Source organism: Brachyistius frenatus, unplaced genomic scaffold (assembly GCF_029030835.1).
Source record: "Brachyistius frenatus isolate BFR_SWC_R1_liver_20210118 unplaced genomic scaffold, ASM2903083v1 Contig_205, whole genome shotgun sequence".
Lineage (NCBI taxonomy): Eukaryota > Metazoa > Chordata > Actinopteri > Embiotocidae > Brachyistius > Brachyistius frenatus.
In genome coordinates, this window is record NW_027210804.1 from 445001 (window position 1) to 465276 (window position 20276).

Here is a 20276-nt window from a genome sequence, read left to right on the forward strand (position 1 = left end):
TTTTGTTGTTCGTGATGTAACTTATCCTTTCAAGTGCAAAGTGTAAAGACGTCCCTTTCAGCCACATGTTGTTTGCGTCTTCCAAGAACGTTTTAGCCTCCAAAAACAAGACATTAAGCAGTTTGAAGTTACTCAGTCGTCGGGGTAAATATTCAGAATACAGCGGCTCCTCTTATCATGTCCTGCATGTATAGTTAAATGTATTCTGCTTGTTCGACCCCCTCAGCGGTGATTTTGAGCCAGACTTCGAGGCACTTTTGTGAACGAGGCTCCTCCATCGATTACCGACTTCCTCTTGGTTGGTTTTTAGTGAACGGCGTGCCGTGGCCGCAGGAGCCCGGCCGCAGGAACAGCCACACCTTCAACTGTCGCATGCTGAAGAGGCCGCCGGACGAGGCCGACTCGGAGAACCAGGAGGCCCGGCAGCAGTACGAGATCATGCAGTGTTTCACCGTGTCGCAGCCGCGGGCCGTGCAGGAGGAGGGAGACGGTACGCACACACACACTGAGTTTTTCAAGGAATTTTTATCAGGGCCCGAGCACCGAGTGGTGCGAAAGCCCCTATTGTTTTTCAAGGCATTTTTATCAGGGCCCGAGCACCGAGTGGTGCGAAAGCCCCTATTGTTTTTCAAGGCATTTTTATCAGGGCCCGAGCACCGAGTGGTGCGAAAGCCCCTATTGTTTTTCAAGGCATTTTTATCAGGGCCCGAGCACCAAGTGGTGCGAAAGCCCCTATTGTTTTTCAAGGCATTCTTTTTCTTGTTCCTTATTCTTCTTACAAATAAATTGCCTTTTCGGCAAAGTTGGCACACGTGTCAGTCCTGGCTAAAAATGACATATTTTAGTGGTTTTAGTTAAAATATCAAAAAGGGTTCAATTGTTGTTTTTGGTTCCAAAGTATGCCACACCGTTTGAACTTTTCACTATCGAGGGGCCTTTTCTACAGTCACAGGATTGTTTGACAGCGCTTGATATCCTGTGGAGTCGTGTGTGCGGTGGCCTTGATGGATAGCTCAGGTGTCGTTCCCACATGTCAGAGCTCTGCATGCTTTTAATCATTTTGATAAGAACCGGCCTTGAGGATCGTTGCGGTCCTCGTGTGTGTCGAGTGGATCCTTCTGTCTTTGAAAGAAAGTTGGAGCAAAGAATTTTGAACTCTCAGCCTCCGTTGTCACAAATATGATTGATGGCTAACTGAACACATTTCAGTGCTCAGATAAACAAAAATAGAAAAATAATTATGGTCAGAAATGTTATTTTTGAGTTTGTTTTTTTCAACCTGCGTTTGAGAAAAATTCTTCTTTTTTTTTTTTTTTTTTATCTCCCTTAAAACTTTATTTCTTGATGACACTGTGCCCAAAATCAATGGCTTACCTCAAGTCTGATTTCACGTTGGTCTTTTTTTAGCTTTTTAACTTTGGTCAACGATATAAACACACACACACACACACACACACACACACACACACACACACACACACACACACACACACACACACACACACACACACACACACACACACACAAATCTCACCACTCGTGTCCTCTTGTTGCTTTAGACCTGCAGACCTGCCTGATCTGCATCGCCTGCCGGATGCCGCGCACCCAGCCGGTCAGCACCGAGTCTTTTATCACGAAGCAGGACCCCACAGGTAAACACACACACACACACACACACACACACACACACACACACACACACACACACACACACACACACACACACACACACACACACACACACACACACACACACACACACGGGTTTAATCGGAGGAGTTCAGAAAGTCGTAGAAATCGATGGGTTACATTACAGGAAAGTCGTGTTGTTTTCTACACACACACAGAAAACATAACTTGGCACATTTATTTTATTATTTCCGTGTGATGCATTTATATCCGAGTAAACCAGAAATCCGATACCAATCAAAAATGAATAAGCATTTTAGAAACCAACGAGGGTCTAATTTTTTTGTTTTTGTTTATTTGTGATTTATGTTTGAAAACTGCCTGTTTTTAATAGAAATAAATCATATTTAGACGCTTAGATCGCTTAGTCGTTTCCAATTCGGTCGCTTCATCCTCCAAACGTTACAAAGGGAAGACGGCATGCTGGGAAATGCTAATTATAGTCCTCCCCGTCATTTTTGACAAGTCGTGCGTGGGACGTTTCGGAGCGCAAAAAATACTTTACAACAATCCCAGTTATGTTACAGTTGTTGAAATCAGTGCAAGGCTGATTGCTGGTATGTGTGTGTGTGTGTGTGTGTGTGTGTGTGTGTGTGTGTGTGTGTGTGTGTGTGTGTGTGTGTGTGTGTGTGTGTGTGTGTGTTTGGTGCTCTCTTATCCAGGGAAGATCATCTCCATAGAAACCAGTGCTTTGCGAGCAACAGGCCGGCCTGGCTGGGAGGACCTGGTCAGGAAGTGCATCTACGCGTTCTTTCAGCCGCAGGGCAAAGAGCCCTCCCACGCCAAGAAGCTGCTCCACGAGGGTAAGTGCCTTCGACGCGTTCTCCGCCGGCTTTTTCGCCATGGTTACCGAGAGTTTCTCCTGCTCTGCGTCGATGCCATCACAGTAAGAACAATAGCGGTGACTTTTTCAAACTAACTTTGCTCCAATCGCCTCGTTCAGAGACGCTGTGCCGCGTCGGCAGATTTGCAGAGCAGAAAGCAGCAGCGGAGATTTGTAAAGGCGTGAAAGGACAAGCGGCGTCGGAGCGGGCCGAGCTGCAGCGAAAGGGCCGCGACCAACAATGAGTCGATCAATAGATTCATTGTTTGCTCCGTAAAATGTCTGAAAATAGAAAAATGAGTTTGTGAGAGCCCGAGTCTTCAAGTTATTTTTCATTTTTGATCGACTTAACAGATCAAAACGCAAAAAGATCAACTTAATTCATTAATTGCGTCGGAAAAAGACTAAATCATCACGTTTCAGATGCAAAGCGGGGCAACCGACCGTTACCGTCACCCGTCGGTTTGTGGACGGTCGTTACGAAGCCTCGAGTGCGGATTTGGTCCGATGCCATCTTTGCTAGTTTGGAGCGGTTTTGGAAGCAGGAAGTGACCATATATGGACGAGCGGGGCGGGGGAGGAGCGAGCAGTGGATCGATCTGATTGGAGACCCGGCGATGCTAAATCCCACCCTCCGATAGCCGTAATTAAACAGACACGCCCCCAAAAACCAGACTTTTTGCGGTTTATTTTCTAATTAATGACTGACCGCCAGAAAACGAATAATTTTTTTTAAAAAAAGGGCGACTTTCACAAACAACACTGAAATAACTTTTGTCTTCAATTTTCATAAGACTAGTTGAATAGGGGAGTCTATGGATGTTTTTTTTCGGAAACACCCTCTAGCTGCACTCGGTGGTATTGCAGCGTAAGCTACGAAATGTTTTTATATCCAGTCTGCGATTCAGAAGCTGTTAATTGGGTTGAAACAGTCACATTTGCTTCCGGGCAGAATTATCAGCTGTCAACTACATCTTGAAATTCGTCGCCGTCTATTCAAAGTTGAAATAAACTGAACTACTTTGAGTATAGCTGTTTCAATGCTCCTGAAAACAAAGACATACATGAATACGTCCACCTCTTGTCACGTATGTGCAGCAGGACGGAGCGAAGTGAACGCGAGACATCGCTAACGTCGTTAGCGCCGGTATAAAACGATAATAGGATGAAGGGAAGACGGACCGAAATTGAGTTACCCTAACTGTAATCAATTATCGTACAGCTCCTGCCAGCAACAAAAAAAAAGTATCATTAAAGCCTTAGGAGGGGGAGGGGGAGGGGGAGGGGATCGAGGGGGCGGGGCTCTTTAAGCCCGGATACATGTGGGAAGAGGGAAGAAAAAAACAAAAGTGGAGGGGGGGGCAGAAAACAAACAAGGAGATGAGGCCAAAGTCTAAACCCTGTTTACCTCTTTCTTTCTCTGTGCGTGTTGCGTGTGGCGTGTTGCGTGTTGCGTGTGGCGTGTCTCGCTCTTCCCTACAGTGATGACCCACGGCACCGCCATCAGCCCGCTCTACTACTTCACGTTAAGCGATGGCACCCACCTCAGCGCTCAGACCCGCTGCAAGTTCTGCTGCCCCCCCAACCCTGACGTACAGCCCTTCATCATGGGCATTCACACTATTGACAGGTACTACACACACACACACACACACACACACACACACACACACACACACACACACACACACACACACACACACACACACACACACACAGGACTGATTGTAAAACTGCAAAATAAAAACTCTCAGTTTAACAGTTCGTACGCGATCGTATGCAGATGACTCGATATTTTTGACCTGAGATCCACGATCTATACGACCGCTTAAAACGGGGGAGTCGGATATTTAAAATAGTTTTAATCCTCTAACGTGTGCACGTGGGCTTTGTTGCACGCTGTAGAGTCACAGTTGAACACGCGTATGAATATCCCTGGTGTGTTTTTAAAGGCGTCCCGGTTATGCCCGTTCACTGCAACGTCCCGACAAGTCTTAGGAAAACCAAGATTGGTCAGAAGTTGTCATTTTTAAGCTTCCTTTTGTCGTGTTCGTTTTGTTTTTAAGTTACGAAATCACGAGTAAATAAATCAAATTTAATGCTCGTGACGCAGAAGAGGAAAACCGTTATTATCTTTCTAGTCTTCCGCTGATTAAAGAGAAGAAGTGCGGGAGACCCACCTGCGGTTGCTATGGTTACTCCGTCGGTGCAGACGTGATCGTGTTTTCCTGGATGATGGACCGGTTATCTGTTGTCGTCCCCCTCTCCTCCTCCCAGGGAACACAACACTGCTAGCTCTCAGGAAAACACTAACCCCAGCCTTCCACCGACCCTCGGCGGCATCGCCCAGACTCCCTCCCGCTCCCCTTCCCTCCCCCGGCGGCAACTCGGCCCCGGGCCTCAACAGCAACGCCTCCCCCCACGGACACAACCCGGCCACGCCGGCGGGCTACCTGACGCCCAACCGGACGAACTGTCCGTCTCCTCTGAGCGGCCCACTCACAGCCACCCCTACCTCGTTCATGTCGCCCAGGATGCCGCGGGCGAGCCCCGGGTCGGGGGGCAGTCCTCGGGTGCCGGGGAACCCCTTCTCTCCCTCCGCGCCGGGCCTCCATTCCCCGGCGGGGGCGCCGAGCGGCGGCGGCCTCAACAGGCAGCAGCCCGTCGGGGACGCTAAAAGCAGCGCGAGCGGCGGACAGGCGGCGTCTTTCCCGCCGTTCTCCCCCATCCTGCAGAGACAAGCCAGCGCGCCCGCCGGCTCCTCCGCTCGGCCTCCGTCGGCGAACTCCCCGGAGGGAGGAGGAGGGGGGGACGAAGGGGGAGAGGACTCCGGCAAAGCCCCCCTCGCCTCCGCCTCGCGGCCGGGGAACCCCCGACTCAATCAGCTGCTGGAAAGCGACGGGCCGGAGACGAACGGCATCGGCGTCCACTTCAACAGCACCGCGTCACCTCACCCCCCGAACCCTTCCCCCGCCCCCCAGTGCCCGGCCTCGCACAGCAGCCTGACGGAGCGGCACAAGATCCTGCACCGGCTGCTCCAGGACAGCAGCCCCAACGACGACTCCGCCGAGGACGGCGCGAGCAGGAGCGACTTCGAGATCAAGAGGGAGCCGCCCGTCAGCCCGGCGGCGGGCACGGCACCTCCCAAGGCCGGATCCAGAGAACCGCAGGACCACCAGCTGCTGCGGTTCCTCCTGGACACGGACGAAAAGGTGACACTTTTTTTTATGTTTAAAAAAAAAAAAAAAAACTTTTATTTTAGTTAAAAAAAACCCGTCTAAAGATAAAGAAATCTGTTCAGACATTTTGACGATTGTGTTTGTAATGAAGAATAATCTCGAAACCTCGTTTGCTTTTTTTTTGTTGCTGTTTTTGAAGGACTTGGGCGACCTGCCGCCTCCATCCGCCCTGAGCCTCCAGACGGTCCGGGTGAAGGTGGAGAAGAGAGCCAGCGGGGAGGGCGTGGCCTGCACGGGCTCGACCGTGGCGGCGGGAGGCGGGGCCAAACTCGCCGGAGTTCCCGGCAACCCGGCCTGCGTCAGCCCCAAGTCGAGCCCCGTCGGAGAGAACCGCCGGGACGGCCGCAGGGACTCCACGGTACAGTTGGTGTTTACAGTGGATCCCTTTTTAAATGCTCGTCGCCACGGTTACTGCGCGGGGGGCGGATGGGAGGGATTTCAGCTGCAACCAACAACAAATATGTCTTTATGTCATTCAGTTACTCTTGTAAGCTTTAAGTTTCTATCAGTTTTAAGTTGTATAGCTCCAAATCACAACAGAAACCTTCAACAGAACCCGGCAGTGAAGCTACTGCAATTTTAACCTTAAAAAAAAAAACAAGAGAAGTCCGGCTATTACAGGACAGAGAACCCGAGCCGGTTTAAAACACTAAATAAAGCAGCTTGTTAAATTTGATTCGTGGCAAACCGAGCCGTCCGGTCGGACTCCCGCGACACCCCGACGAAGAATCGTAACGCGTGACCGCGCCAGACGGCCACGTCGTCGATTCAAAATTCACGCGGGGCACGAGAGTCCGGAAAAAAACAGTTTCGCAACGAATCCTCGGACGTTTCCTGCCGTCGAGCTTTGATCCTTTCGCTCGGCGGTTGCCCGCCGCTGCCGTTGTAAACCCAGTTCAATGTTTATTTTCTTGGACTTTGTCTCGGCTGTAGGCGCAGCTACCAGCTGCAGTCTTTGAAGCTCGCTGGCCTTTGACCTTTTGCCCCCCACCCACCATCTCTCTTTCGCTGATCGCCCCCCCACACCCCTTTTTTTTTTTTTTTTTTCTCCCACCCATTATTCCTTAAATCTTTATTATTATTATTTTTTACATCTTCCTTCCATCTGTCTCTTTTTTTTTAATTTTTGAAACGTCTTGCCTCCCTGTCGTCTTCATATCTCTCCGGTTTCATATGTTTAACTCTGAACACCCCTCTCTCCCCCCCCCTCCCTTCCTCCCCCTCCTCCCCCCTTCTTTCAGATGTCTGGCGGACCCGTCGACACGGACCCTCTCGCCCAGCTGCTGCCGCCCGGCCCGAGGGGCCCGAGCGGGGCCAAGCAGGGCGGCGAGGATTCAGCGAACCCCGGCGGAGGCCCCCAGTCCCTCCAGTCTCCGGCCCCCCAGCTCCGCTCCCCCCAGTCGCTTCCCCGGTTGCAGTTGCAGACGCCGCCGCCGACGCCTCAGCTCCACTCCCCTTCCCCCCAGCTCAAACTGCAGTCGCCCACTCGGCTCCAGCCCGGCGAGGCCAGCACTCCCCGCAACGTAAATGTGAAGAGAGAGCCGCCCGGCACTCCGAACAGAGGTACGGTAACTAAGGGTGACCAGCTGGGTGGACACAACTAAACTAAACTATCATTACTAGTTTGGTTGTTAGTGTCTCAATTGATGTTTTTTTTGTGTTTTTTTGGTCATTGTTGTGATGAAATATGTTGGATTTCTGCAGCGGTTTTTTTCCTCAAAAATTTGCGGCAAAATTTTTGAATTTTCTTTTTTTTTGCGTTGAAATTGAGGGAATCGACAAAAGTTGCAAGTCAATGAAAATAAATAGTTATTTTAATAAAGGAACAGTCCTGTAAGCATACGGCACATCACACACAGGTGGAGATATTTTGGTTTTGTCTCTTTTGTTTTTAAGAACTATGGTTTTAAATTCACAGGACACAACTTCTGTAAACGTAAGTGCTTTAAATGATCTTTTAATTCTTAAGACATACCGTAAGCACAAAAATAATATCTTACAATTGTAAGGCCATGTATAACTTTAACGCATTCTGCTTGATTAGACGATCTGTAGCCTCAATCGCATTTCCCATAAACCCCGTCACTTCCTGTTATAACTTTGTTTTTTTTCCCGGTCAGCCGGCCTGTGGTTTGTTTTGATGATTCGATGGAGGGGAGGTTCGAGTGCAAAATTTCAAGTTCCTGCAAATATTTCTGAGATTGGTTCAAATTTGCAGTGATTTTTTTTTTTGTCAGGATTAGACAACATTTTTGAAAGATTCTGGCAGGATAGGTTGGTTTTTTGTATTTATTTTTTATTTTATGGTTTTTTTTCAGATTTTAAATACTACTATTATTGTTTCCATTCTTATTTTTTATTATTATCAGTAGTCACATGATTCCCCCCCCAAAAAATATCTTATTCATTCATTTATTTGACCTGCACGTGGTTTACTCTTTCTGCCCTCTAGTGGCCAACAGGAGTCACTGAAGCAGATGGGTTTTCTCAGCAGTTTTCTGAGCTTCAGGATTGCGTTGTTGTATTTATTTATTTCGTGTCACCCGATCCTCCCGTGTTGTTGTGTTTTGCGCGCTCGCAGGGCTCGGCGATGGCCTCCAGAGTCAGTCGTCGTTCGACTTCTGCAATCCCGCCACTCCAAGCCAACAGCAGGGACCGGGACCGGGACCGGGCCAGGGAGACCCCTTCCAGACCCCCAAAGACAGCAGCCCGTTTCCAGAGGCAGAAATTCTCAACCCGTTCAGCTCCAGCACTGGTACACAAAAAAACCCCCAAAAAAACAACAACAACAACAGCAGAAAACAGAATCCGTGTGTGCTGCTTTGAATCATAACGTGACACGAAATATTCTGTCGCAGCGGAGCTTTGTGGAGTTTGACCTCCTGTAGGCTTAAAGTTTCACTCCTTTCTTACACGCATGAGCCCGACCGATGGGTGGAGTCGGACTGTATTCAGTTACATGTACGACCCCCCCCCACGCCACCCCCACCTCTTTAACTTCATTGCCGGAAGGTGGAAATCTTTGACGAATCAAAAGGCAGCATTTTAAGCTGCTATTGAGTTACTAATTCAACATAATAAGGGATTTCCATGCTGTGAATATGTTGGTTTAATATTTCCCTCTCTAAGATTCCGCTTGGCCGAACCTTTAAATTATTTTTCAGGCCCGACGAAGATGGACGTCGGAGACTCCCAGTTCCAGCCTCTGTCTCTGTCGGACTCGTTGTCCTTCGACGGCCTCGGAGCTCCTCTCCAGGCTCCGCTAGCGTCACCGCAAGAGTGAGTATTGAAACAACTCCTACGCTTTTTTGTTTTTGTCCTCGGCCGAGGACGGTTTCTGAGCGTCGTTGTCCCGTCTCTGCGAGCAGGCAGCGGGTGCCCTGCACGCTGGACGAGGTGCTCGGCCCTCCGACCACGCCCGAGGGACGCAACGACGAGAAGGCCCTGCTGGAGCAGCTCGTCTCCTTCCTCAGCGGGACGGACGAGAGCGAGCTGGCCGAGCTGGACAAGGCGCTGGGTATCGACAAGCTGGTGCAGGTAAGTACGACCGTTTTAAAAAAAGAGAGGAAAAAAAAAAAACACTCGTCTTTTTTTTTCTCCCCATTTCGGTCTCCGACTCATCTCCTCTCGTTGTTGTTCTTCCTTCCGAAGGGCGGCTGCTTCGACCCGTTGCCTCAGAGTTTCCCGACCCAGCAAACAACTGCCACATCGGTTCCCGCGGACCCCAAACTCCCCGGCTACCCTTCCCAGTTCGCGCCGGCGCCGCAGGCCCAGTTCCCCGGCGGCGAGCTGGCGGCGGCGGGCCTGTCGTTCGGAGCCCCACCTCGGGGAGCTTTCCCCGGCGGGACGGCGGGCGTCGGGCCGAGGCCGACCCGACCGCCGGGGATGGTCGCTCAGCTCAGGCTGCCGCCCAACCAACTGCGGCTGCAGCTGCAGCAGCGGCTGCAGGGACCGCAGCAGGTCAGAGTTGTTTTTTTATTCTTTAGTTTCGTTCCTGCTTCGGTGTGTGTGTGTGTGTGTGTGTGTGTGTGTGTGTGTGTGTGTGTGTGTGTGTGTGTGTGTGTGTGTGTGTGTGTGTGTGTGTGTCGGGAAACAAAACTCTCCTCCCTTCATCACCAGAAGTTAAATCTCCGTTTTCTTTCCACCTCCAATAATATTTCATCTAATTTATTCCCTCTAATTAAATCCTGCCTTCCATTCGCTCTCTTATCGTCCGCCGCCTCCTCGTCCTCGTCCTCGTCCTCGTCCAACACCTGTCTGACTTCTGCTGATTTCATTTCGTCTCTCAGCTCCAGAACAGGCTGGCGGGCGTGACTCCGTTTCCGGGAGTCCAGCATGTGAACGTTCGTCAGGGGGTCCAGTCGCCTCAGATGACCTCGCAGGTGAGACATTTATTGACATAGCTGAGCTCCACCGAACCAGCTGGATTAACCTTCTATGTAAAGTCGATACTCAACACACACATACATACGTAATGGGCAGCTCGCGAGCTACTTATTGGGAGACCCCTGCTCTAAAGTCTACAGTCGCTGTGATTGGTTGTTGCACTGTCAATCAGCCGGCAGTTTATCAGTTTATCCCTCACCCCTGACCTCCATTCCACTGCGCCCCCCCCACCTCCCCTCCTCCCACGTCGTCACGGCCAATCACAGGGCAGGGCGTCCCTCCCGCTGATCCCATCTAGCACCAGCCGCTACCACAACAGATACTTTCCTCCCAGTAGTGGGCGGTGACCGCCAGTCGAACCATGGGAACATGAAAACAACAACCTGTGGCGATGCAGCACGTCGGCCCACAGCGCGTTTCTTCTGCCCCCTGGTGGCCAAAGATATTAGTGCGCAGCTTTGAGTAGAAATTAAAAATCACATCAAATGAATCCATTTTAAATGCTGGTTGTTTATTAGGACATTCCAGTAAACCTATAATTATTATTATCTTATATCACTTTAAATATTTAACACAGAATAAACTTCTTTTTTTTTCAAGTTGGAGGAAAAGAAACCTGATGACAAATGTATGATTTGCTTCTTTCTGTGGTTTGTTAAATTGATCTTCAATAGTATTTAAATCTCAGAAGTTATTTCGCTGCTTGATTCAACTCTTTACGAGAAGATTTTATTTGACTTTGAAAATCATGAATCTGTGTTTTTTTTGTTTTGTTTGTTTTTTCTAACACGCTCCTCCTCCTCCTCCTCCTCCTCCTCCTCCTCCTCCTCCTCCTCCCCCAGCCGCCGCTGAACGCCCAGATGCTGGCTCAGCGTCAGCGGGAGCTCTACAGCATCCAGCACCGCCAGCGTCAGCTTTTCCAGCAGAAGGTCATGCTGATGAGACAGAACTTGGCGGGCGCCCCGGCCGCCGCCGCCGTCGCCGCCACCATGGGGCCCGTCGGAGCTGCCAGGGTCCCAAAAGGTCCCCCGACAACGCCTCAACAACAACAACAACAACAGCAGCAGTTCAACTTCCCGCCAGGGTACAACCCGATGACGGGAAACACCCCTACCTCACCGAGTCATTTCAGCCCGCTGGACAACAAGCTGTCCGGCCGAGTCGCCGCGGGCAACCAGACGCTCCTGGGCGGAGGCGGCGGCGGCGTGCCGGGCCAGTTCAACAGCGCCGTCAACTCCTCACTGCAGCAGGGCCTGTTTCAGCAGTTCGGAGGCTCCGGTGAGTTCAAGGAGACGAACTTCACACTCCTTTAATCAAAAGACTGAACTAATTATATGAAAGCGGTCGTTTCGTTCCTGTTGTTGACAAAAAATACAAAACAAAAAGTGTTGATTTTTTTTTTTTTTTTTTCCTGAAGCCAGTTATTGAAAAGAATATTTTCTTGTCGTAGCTGCTGGTTTGGACTTTCTCATTAAAAAAAAAATTCTATCCTGCATCTTTTTCTGCTTTGAATTTTAAATATAAACGGAACAAACCATTTAGCGGACTTTTAAAGATTCAAGCTCTTGAACTTCTTCAACTTTCAGACGAATATTACGACAAATACAAATAAATCTCCAGTCGAAACCTCTTTTACAACAAAATGTTCATATTATATCTCGGTAACACTTTTTTTTTTTTTTTTTTTTTGTCTCCGTCACAGCTGTCGTACAACAAGACCCGCCTTTCCCTCCCGAGATGAGCCCCACCAGCCCGTTGTTGTCACCTCAGAGCTCCGCCTCCCAGAGTCCTCTGCTTCAGCAAGCCCCGCCTCCTGGCTACCAGTCGCCAGACATGAAGAGCTGGCAGCAGTCAGGCATGGGCAGGTGAGGACGATTTTACGAGACAAAAAAGACTTTTGACATAATAGCTAACATTCATTATTGGTAACTCCTGTTGGATTTGTTTTTATTTAAATGAGACCTGAGTTTTGAAGCGATTGTTTCCTCTTCTTTTTTTTTTTTTTTTTTTTTTGGGGGGGGGGGTGGTGCAGCCTGTTCAGTCAGTCGGGACGGAGTGCGGCGCCGGCGTTCGGCCAGCAGGGGGTCTACAACAACATGAGCATCACCGTGTCCATGGCCGGGGGCTCGGGGGGCGTCGGCTCCTTACCTCCCATGGGACAGCCGGTCGGCATGAGCAACAGTAACCTCAGCAACGTCGGCTCGGTGTGCAGCGACCAGCAGGTCGGTGGCTTTGATCCCACGTTTCCATCTGCTTCTCCGGCTGAGTTTGTGGTGGACGGAGGGCGTTTAAAAGAAAAAAGAAAAAAAAGTTTTTAACGTGATTAGTATTTAATTTTCTTGCTAAATAGATCTTTTGTTTCTTTTAAAATCTTCTCCCTTCTTTTAAAATAGACCTTCCTGCTGCAGCGAACACTCACTCGGAGAGCCAAATGTGTATCAATCCTCCGGTGGAAATAGTGCCCGACAACCTTGCTATTTCTCTCTATTTTCAAAAAAAAAAAAAAAACATTTCCCAGCTGTTTCGGGAAACTGCAGAAGTTTTCAGAGACATTAATTTCACCTTTCTAAGAACAGTCGGCGGGAGTTCCCCTTTACTTTGTGTGTCCACTCAGGAGGAACCCTTTAAGTTCCTGGATAACTCAGTTTTGCGGAACTTTTTTCTTCTTTTTTCCAGCTCCTTCTTCTGCCTGTAAAATGCAACAGTACACACACAAAATAAAATAGGATGAAATCAAATTAAAGAACGGCGCGACGGTGTTAACGATCGGTTGGTGGTGTCGGTTTTGGTCCGCAGGTGCAGCAGGTGCAGGTGTTCGCCGACGTCCAGTGCACGGTGAACCTCGTCGGGGGCGACTCCTACCTGAACCCGGGCTCCATCGCCGCCGCCCAGAAGGGCCCCGGGCCGCCGGGCCCCCAGAACAACCAGGCCCAGCAGAAGAGCCTCCTCCAGCAGCTGCTCACCGAGTGACACCACCCCCCCTCCCCGTCACCCCCCCTCTCCAGCTCCCTTTTACCCCCCCCCCCACCCTCCCTCCACTTCTCACGTCTACGCCTCGGTGCACCACCAAGACCCCATTCGCTGTCTCTGTCTCACCATTTTTTTTTTTTTTGTTGTTTTCGGCTGGAAGGATATGGACGTTTGGATGGGGGAGGGGCTGGGCGGGCGGAGGAGGGGGGGGGGGTGGATTAGTGTTTTTTGTTGTTGTTGTTGTTTTTTTTACCGCCCAGTACTTTTAAGAAAGAAAACAAAGGACTCACAAGTCAGAAGGAGCAGCAGTGTATTTAAAAAAAACAAAAAACAACTAAACAGAAAACAACCTGCCTGTCTAAAACTGTCTGACAACCTGTCTGTCTGCCTCAGCCTATTTTTATTTTTTTTAAAGGCAGTGTTGTCTTGCTGCTCATTCCCTCGGCGACCTACTTCCTGACCCCCCCCCCTCACCTCCTCCTCCAAGAAAACAAAACAAAACAACAACCGCGACATTTGTAGGTTTTTTTTGTTTTTGTTTTTTTTGCCAAGTTGTCGTCACTGTCAAAATCAGGGCCGGCCTTTTTGTGTTTTTTATTTTTTTATTTTTATTTTTCTGATCAGACGGTTTCTGTCTCAACAAAACGCAGAGCAGTGCATCTTGGGAGCGGCGGCGGCGTCGATCTGCACTCGGCGTTTTAAGAAAAAAATGCAACAAAAAAAAAACCCGTGTGGGAGTTTTCACCCAGCGCAGCAACCTCCTCTGGCTTTTTATTTTGTTGTTGTTGTTGTTGTTGTTGTTTGTTCTCCTCTACCTGGTCTCTCTCAGCGATGTGGGAATCTTTAAAAAACAAAAACGGTTTCCCCCAGACCTCTCGAGGCGTCGTCGGGGGATACGAGCTCGGTCATCAGCTGGTTCTGGGGCTGTCGCTCTTATCCGCCGCGCCGTCCGCCGGAAGTCAGAGTTTTGAATTTTGTTTTCCGAGCTCGGCTTCTTCTTTTCTTCTTCTTCGACATATTATTCTATTACGTTGTTGTTCTTTGTTTTTTTGTTGGGTTTTTTTTTGTTTTTTTAAATCTTCTTGCTCATCATCATCATCATCATCATCTTCATCATCTTCACGATTCATCAGAACAAGCTTTTGACAAAAAGCCCGAAAGGACGGACGGCAGGATTGATGGATGTTTTGGGAGTCGGACGGGATGCTGCTCAAGTTTTTGTTTTTGTTTTTTTGTTGTTTTTGTTTTTTGGGGGGGGGATGGGGGACTTTTTTAACGTGTCTTTCTTCCACTCGGAGGAGTTTTTTTTATTTTTTATTTTCAAAGTATATAAGAAAAAAAAAACAATAGAAAGACTGTTATGATTATTTACCTGTCTGTCCATCACATTTGTACCCCCCCCCCCCAGCAGCTGTGAATACGGACCCCCGTCGGGTCCTCTTTCCTTTTCCTTCTGGTATCCTTCATGCTCTCTCAGCCAATCGGTGTTGGCGGCTCGTATTGTACAGAAGGACAGAAGACTTTGGGGACGAAGCTAAACTCTCTTTTCTCTCTCTTGTTGACCGCTTTCCTTTTATTTTGAAAAGAAAAGAAGAAAAAAGGTTTTATTAATCAAAAATAATGTCCTTCGATCCGGATTTCTTCTAGTAACCAGATTGATTTGTTCTTCGAGGGGGCATCGCGATGTTGTATTTGGAAGTTATTCTGAAATGTGGAATTTGATCGACTTTTTTTTTTTCTCCCCCGGCACTTTACGAAAGAAAAGAAAGAAAGAAAAAAAAAGTGCGATTTTTTTTTTTTTTTTTTCTCGTGGTAACCATGGGGACTCGTCTTTTTATTTTTTTTTTTTTTTTCGTGCTTTCTCTTTTTTTTTTTTTTAATTCTTATGTACAATACTTTCAAAAAGAACTATTCAGACAGGACGTGTTTGTAACCGTCGCATTAAAAAGAAAAGAAAGCGTAACGATGTCCCGAAGTCGCGTTTTTTTTTTTTGTGACTTCGGGACGTCGTCCCTGATATAAATGACCATTTTGAAGTAGAAGCTTTAGAAATAGAAGTTCCTAACAACAACAACAAAAAAGACGTCACGTTAAAGCTGTCGTGAAATTCGAAAACGAGGACGGGTTGAGTCGCCAGAAAAAAACAAACAAACGTCAATTATTTTGTTTATTATTTTGTTCACCTCGCCTCCTACGAACCAGTTTTATCAGCGTTGGGACTGATCGAACTGGGTGAAGACTCACACCACTGGCTACACACACTTTGACTACTGTTGCTCAGTCGGACACTGTCTCTCGCAGCGATTTAAAACAAAACAAAACAAAATAGACCTCTTAATGAAACAAAATAGACCTCTTAATGAAACACACACAAAAAATGTCCACTTCTTTCTTCTTCTTCTTCAGACGACAGAAAAGCTACTTCAGCACCTCGTCAGGAAATTGCCTCTAAAAGTTCTTTACGTGACAAAATTATTGTAAAAGCGCTCGTTTTTATTTTTTTGTTGTTTTCTTTTTTAAACGGACTAAATTTGACGTCCTAAAACTCCAAAATTTTTGAAAAATTTTACGATGCTCGAATAAATCTGGAAAATCGTAACTTTTCGGGGGTTTTTCCGATCCGTTAGGCGAAAACGGGTTTTAATTAAAGAAAAAACAAACGTGCGGTGATTTGCCACGAAAACAATCGAGACGTTTGTTTGTTTGTTTGTTTTTTTTTGTTTTTTTTTTACGTGGAATTTCGGAACCTCGATGGAATCTGAGCGGAACGTTTTTCGTGAACGAGTCCGAAGGCGTTTCCGTTGACGAAGGCTTTTCCTGCGCGGACCGCTTTATTATTTAGTTGTTTTTTTTCAAAATTATACAAAAGACTCCGACAATTCAACAATTCCCACGAAAAGAATTTTCAATTCGATAAAAGAGAAAAGCAGTTAAAGAATTTTCTTTTGTTTTTGCTCAACAAATATCTTTTAAAATTGGTAACCATAGCGACGCCTCAGATTAAAGCTTCCCTCTTCCTCCAAATCTGCTTTTTTTTTTTTTTTTTTTTTTTGTCTAACTGACATGAAACGGTTTGTAGTGAACAGAAACTCACAAAAGTGAGAGGAAAAAAAAAAAAAAAAGGTAAATAAACAAAATATTTAGAGTCTTTCTTTTCCCTGCACTTAAATTCTCGTTTATTTTCGGCACTTAAAAGGGCAAAAAAAAAAACAAAAAACGAGGATAAAACCACAGAAATCTTGTTTCCAAGTCGTAGCTTCGTTTTTAGTCACGACTTTCCTGCGCTCCCGTTTGGCCAACGTTAAAATAATAATAATAATAATAATAATAATAAATACCGCGAGAAGCGAGCAGCTGCACAATGGAAGAATGTATTTTTTTAATTATTTTCTTAATTAATTATTTTCTGTGTCCGCCTCCTCTGATCAGTTCAGTTCAGTAGTGACCTCACTTTTTATTTTTATTTTATTTTTTTATGCATGGAAATAGGAATTCCTATGGAAGCGGTTTTCCTTTTATTTTATTTTATTTTAAATTTTTTTCTAAAACTCTGCGGCAACTGTGCGCTTATCTTGCAACCACACACTAAAAAAAACAAACAAACATGCCAAATACATCCAATGCACATGTACAAAAAAATAAAGAAAAATTATAATAATTTTGCAACAGCAATTTTTTTTTTTATGCAACAGCAGTTGGACGGACCGACAGTCCCTCCTCCCCCCTCGTCACTAGTCAACCGGTACCAGGTTAGTTTTTGTTTTATTTTATTTTTTTATAACATTTGTTTCAAGATTTTAACATAATGTATATAACAGAGAAATGTGAATATGTATTTGTTTCCGAATCGACAAAAAAACAACAAAAAAAGTAGTGCTCCGAGTTTGTGGTAAATAACTACTCGCCTCCGTCGTCGTGTTTATTTGTTTTTGTTTTTTTCTTTAATTATTTTTCTACTTTTGAATTATTATTTTTCCGATGATGTATGTATGTATAAGACTATCAAGCGAGCGCGTCATGTATGTGTGATTAATACTGTATATCTGGTGTTCTCCAAGACGGAAAAGTGGAAGATGTCCTCGTACGCTATGTCTTTTCTTCTTTCGGCTCTTTGGGACGTCCCACGGTTTCACCTGTGGGACGTTTCAGACGTTAAACTATGACAGATGGTTTTTAAAGCGACTGCTGAATGTGATTTTACTGGGAGAGCGAGCGGGCGAGAGAGAGAGAGAGAGAGAAGGAAGCAGTGTTGACTGGCTTGTTTGTACGGGTTAATTTAAAAAGACAAACAAAGGCCATATTATTTAAGTTCTTTTAGGGTTTGTTTGTTTTTTTTGTCTCTTGTCAAAAAATGTCTAAGCAGATCTGGGAGAGTGGAGCCTTGTTTTGTTTTTTTTGTTTTTTTATTTTAATGGGGAAGCATTGCCTGGTTTGTTGTTGTTGTTGTTGTTGTTGTTGTTTTCTAACTGTCTGACTGATGTAGCCTTTTTTGTTTGTTTTGTTTTTCATTTTTCATTAGTAAATGACCAAAGCTTCAACGTGTTTTGACGGATATCACATGCAGACCTCATCGTCACTGGACAAGACAAAATGTAGCCTCCCCCCCCCCCCACCACCACATTTTTTACTTTTTTTAATTATTCTTATTGATTTTGATTTCTCACGCGCCGCTAACTCTGCATGTTCGTCCATCCCCCCCACACCTCCCCCCACACCCCCCGGCTCTTTCAACGCACTTGTCTGTCCATTTTTTTTTTATTTATTTATTTTTTTTACTTTAAAAAGTGCAAGTAAACAATCTGTCCCAAAGTTCGGCCGTTTTTTTTTGTTTGTTTGTTTTTTGTCGAAACGTCTCCACTTTTTTTCTTTTTTTTTTTTAGTTTTTCTTTCTTTTTTTTGCCAACGAGGTCTTTTTTTGAGCCTGAAGTGCTAAAATCACTCGTTTACAGGAAGAAAAAAAAAAAGTCAAAAACATCGCAGCCGTTCAGCTATGCACCTTACCGAAAAAAACTAACAGCATTTTTCCTCACGTTGACTTGGATTTGTAGAATTAACACCGGAGCGAGTCGCTTTATTTTGAAGTATCGAGCGTCCACGAGCGGCGGCCCCTCGGCGGCCACGTCCACATCCGATCACCTTTCTCAGCTTTTAATCTCATTCTTGAAAAGACATTTTATTTAAAAAAAAAAAAAAAAAAGCCTTTTTTGTTTTCTTTTCTTTTTGTTTTCTCCATTAACTGAATACTTTATACCAAACTTGAGGTGCCTCGTGTATATATTTTCCGCAGTAAAGATTGCTCCTTTGCTGTTTAACAATAATAACCTTGTTAACCAGGGTTTTTTTAAAAACCTTTTTTCACCTTTATAGATAAAAAAAAAAAAAGTTTACTGTATAAATGACTTTTTTACACACGATAGATTAAAATCAGATTATTCCAGGAATTTGCAAATACAATCTAATTTTGCACTTTATTATCGGATTTACTTGGGAGTGAAAAGGCCATCAGAAAAAAAAATCAGATATTTGGAGATAGAATACGTTAAACGTCCCCCGAATGTACAGAGAAGAATTTGTTTTTTGTTTTTGTTTGTTTTAGCCGTTTAATTTGAAAAACAAATGAATTTCTCAGGTTCTTTGTGAAGAACTTGGACCGCGGCGGGAAACCTACGACTCAAAACGTTGACCTTGTTTGTGACGTCGTCTTGTCTCCGTCTCTTTCACTCTGCCGACCGATCCTCAGTATAACTACTATGCTAATCTTTCTTCAGGTGACCTCCCTCCCTCCTTCTCAGCTGACGCCAGGCGTACTGTTAATGAAAAAATATATATATAAATAAATAAGTAACCTCCTTCAGCTTGAACTCTTACTAACATTCCTGCTCACGACCGTTTCATTTGTTGTTTTGTTGTTGTTTTTTCGTCTCCCTCGGTTTAAAAAAAAAACGTTCTCGTTCCGCCTAACGCGTAAAATGTTCTCCATGTTTTGACTATACTCCACAAGTAGGATCCCGTTTTTTTGTATTTTTATTATTTACGCCCCGGTCCCCAAAAAAAAAAAAAAATACAGGATTTTTGCCGCATCACGAAAAAAAATTAAAAACTCGCCGTATTTTTGTTTGTTTTTGTTTTTGTTTTTGTTTCTTAACTCCCAACTCATTCCTACTTGCAGACAGTTCGAAAGTTACCACAGCATCAGTTGTCACGTGATGTCAGCGCTGCCTTATCGGGACTGAGGTTGGACATATACGGTTCGGAGATTTTAGGGGGAAAAAAAGAAAAGAAAGGCTCAGTATTTACTCACCACTTTGTTGTTGTTGTTGTTGTTTTGGGTGGGTGGGGACGGGTGATGCTTTCCCTGGAGTATTTGAGAAAAAAAAAGACGAAGGTTCCGCTTTCTCCCTTGTACAAATTAATATAAATAAATATATATATGAATATATATTATACATTTTACTCTATAATTTTTTTTTTTTTTGGTCCAGTTTTGTATATTACACTCGTGTAAAGTTTGTTTAAAAAAAGAAAAAGAAAAAAGAGGCATCGGAGCAGCTATGGAAAGACAATATGAGTGACAACGTTCATCTGGGAGAGTTTTATGCATGTTACGTTTTCCTCTTTTTCTCTCTCGTCTCTTTTACTGCCCCCCCTCCCCCATCACTCCCCCCTCCCCCATCACTCCCCCCCCTCCCCCTCCCGTTCAGGTGTGTAACGTGAATATAAAGAGAAAATCTACCTTTTTCTTTGAAATGTTGTAGACAATCAGTCTCAGGCCGGGTCCAGTCCCTGCAGGGAGTGAGAGCCCTGCAGGCTAATAGACAAACAAAAACGCGCATTTTTTTTTTTTTTTTTTTTTTTGGTTTTTGTTTTTGTTTGTTTGTTTTGACGATTCAAAACTTTTTTTTTTTTTTTTTTTTTTTGCATCTACTGGAAGTCTAAATTTTTCGGAGGTTTGTTCATTCATACGTTCGTGGCTGCTCAAGTTTACACACACACACACTTCTCTACTACACTCAAAACACAAACACCTCGTGCATTTGATCCCTCTGCTTTTTTGTTTTGTTTTTGTTGTTGTTTTTTTGTTTGTTTCCAAGGTGAGGATGCCAACCTTGAGGAAATGATGCTTTGACTAACAAATCTATAACATCTATGAATGTGGGAATGCAACACAT

General features: G+C 45.6%; 1 protein-coding gene across 1 annotated transcript in view; it reads left to right on the top strand.

Annotated features, from left to right (window-relative positions):
* ncoa1 (nuclear receptor coactivator 1) overlaps window positions 1-13270 on the top strand; it is a 27129-nt gene extending 13859 nt beyond the window's left edge. Inside the window, 17 exon segments of the mRNA XM_069719076.1 lie at window positions 311-490; window positions 1560-1652; window positions 2352-2492; window positions 3995-4142; window positions 4790-4885; window positions 4887-5724; window positions 5891-6109; window positions 6993-7314; window positions 8333-8506; window positions 8916-9030; window positions 9120-9288; window positions 9403-9711; window positions 10041-10133; window positions 10980-11415; window positions 11840-12002; window positions 12170-12359; window positions 12934-13270. Of these exon segments, the coding sequence (XP_069575177.1) occupies window positions 311-490; window positions 1560-1652; window positions 2352-2492; window positions 3995-4142; window positions 4790-4885; window positions 4887-5724; window positions 5891-6109; window positions 6993-7314; window positions 8333-8506; window positions 8916-9030; window positions 9120-9288; window positions 9403-9711; window positions 10041-10133; window positions 10980-11415; window positions 11840-12002; window positions 12170-12359; window positions 12934-13107 (3860 nt within the window). The 3' untranslated portion in view covers window positions 13108-13270.
* Window positions 13271-20276: the final 7006 nt, after the last annotated feature.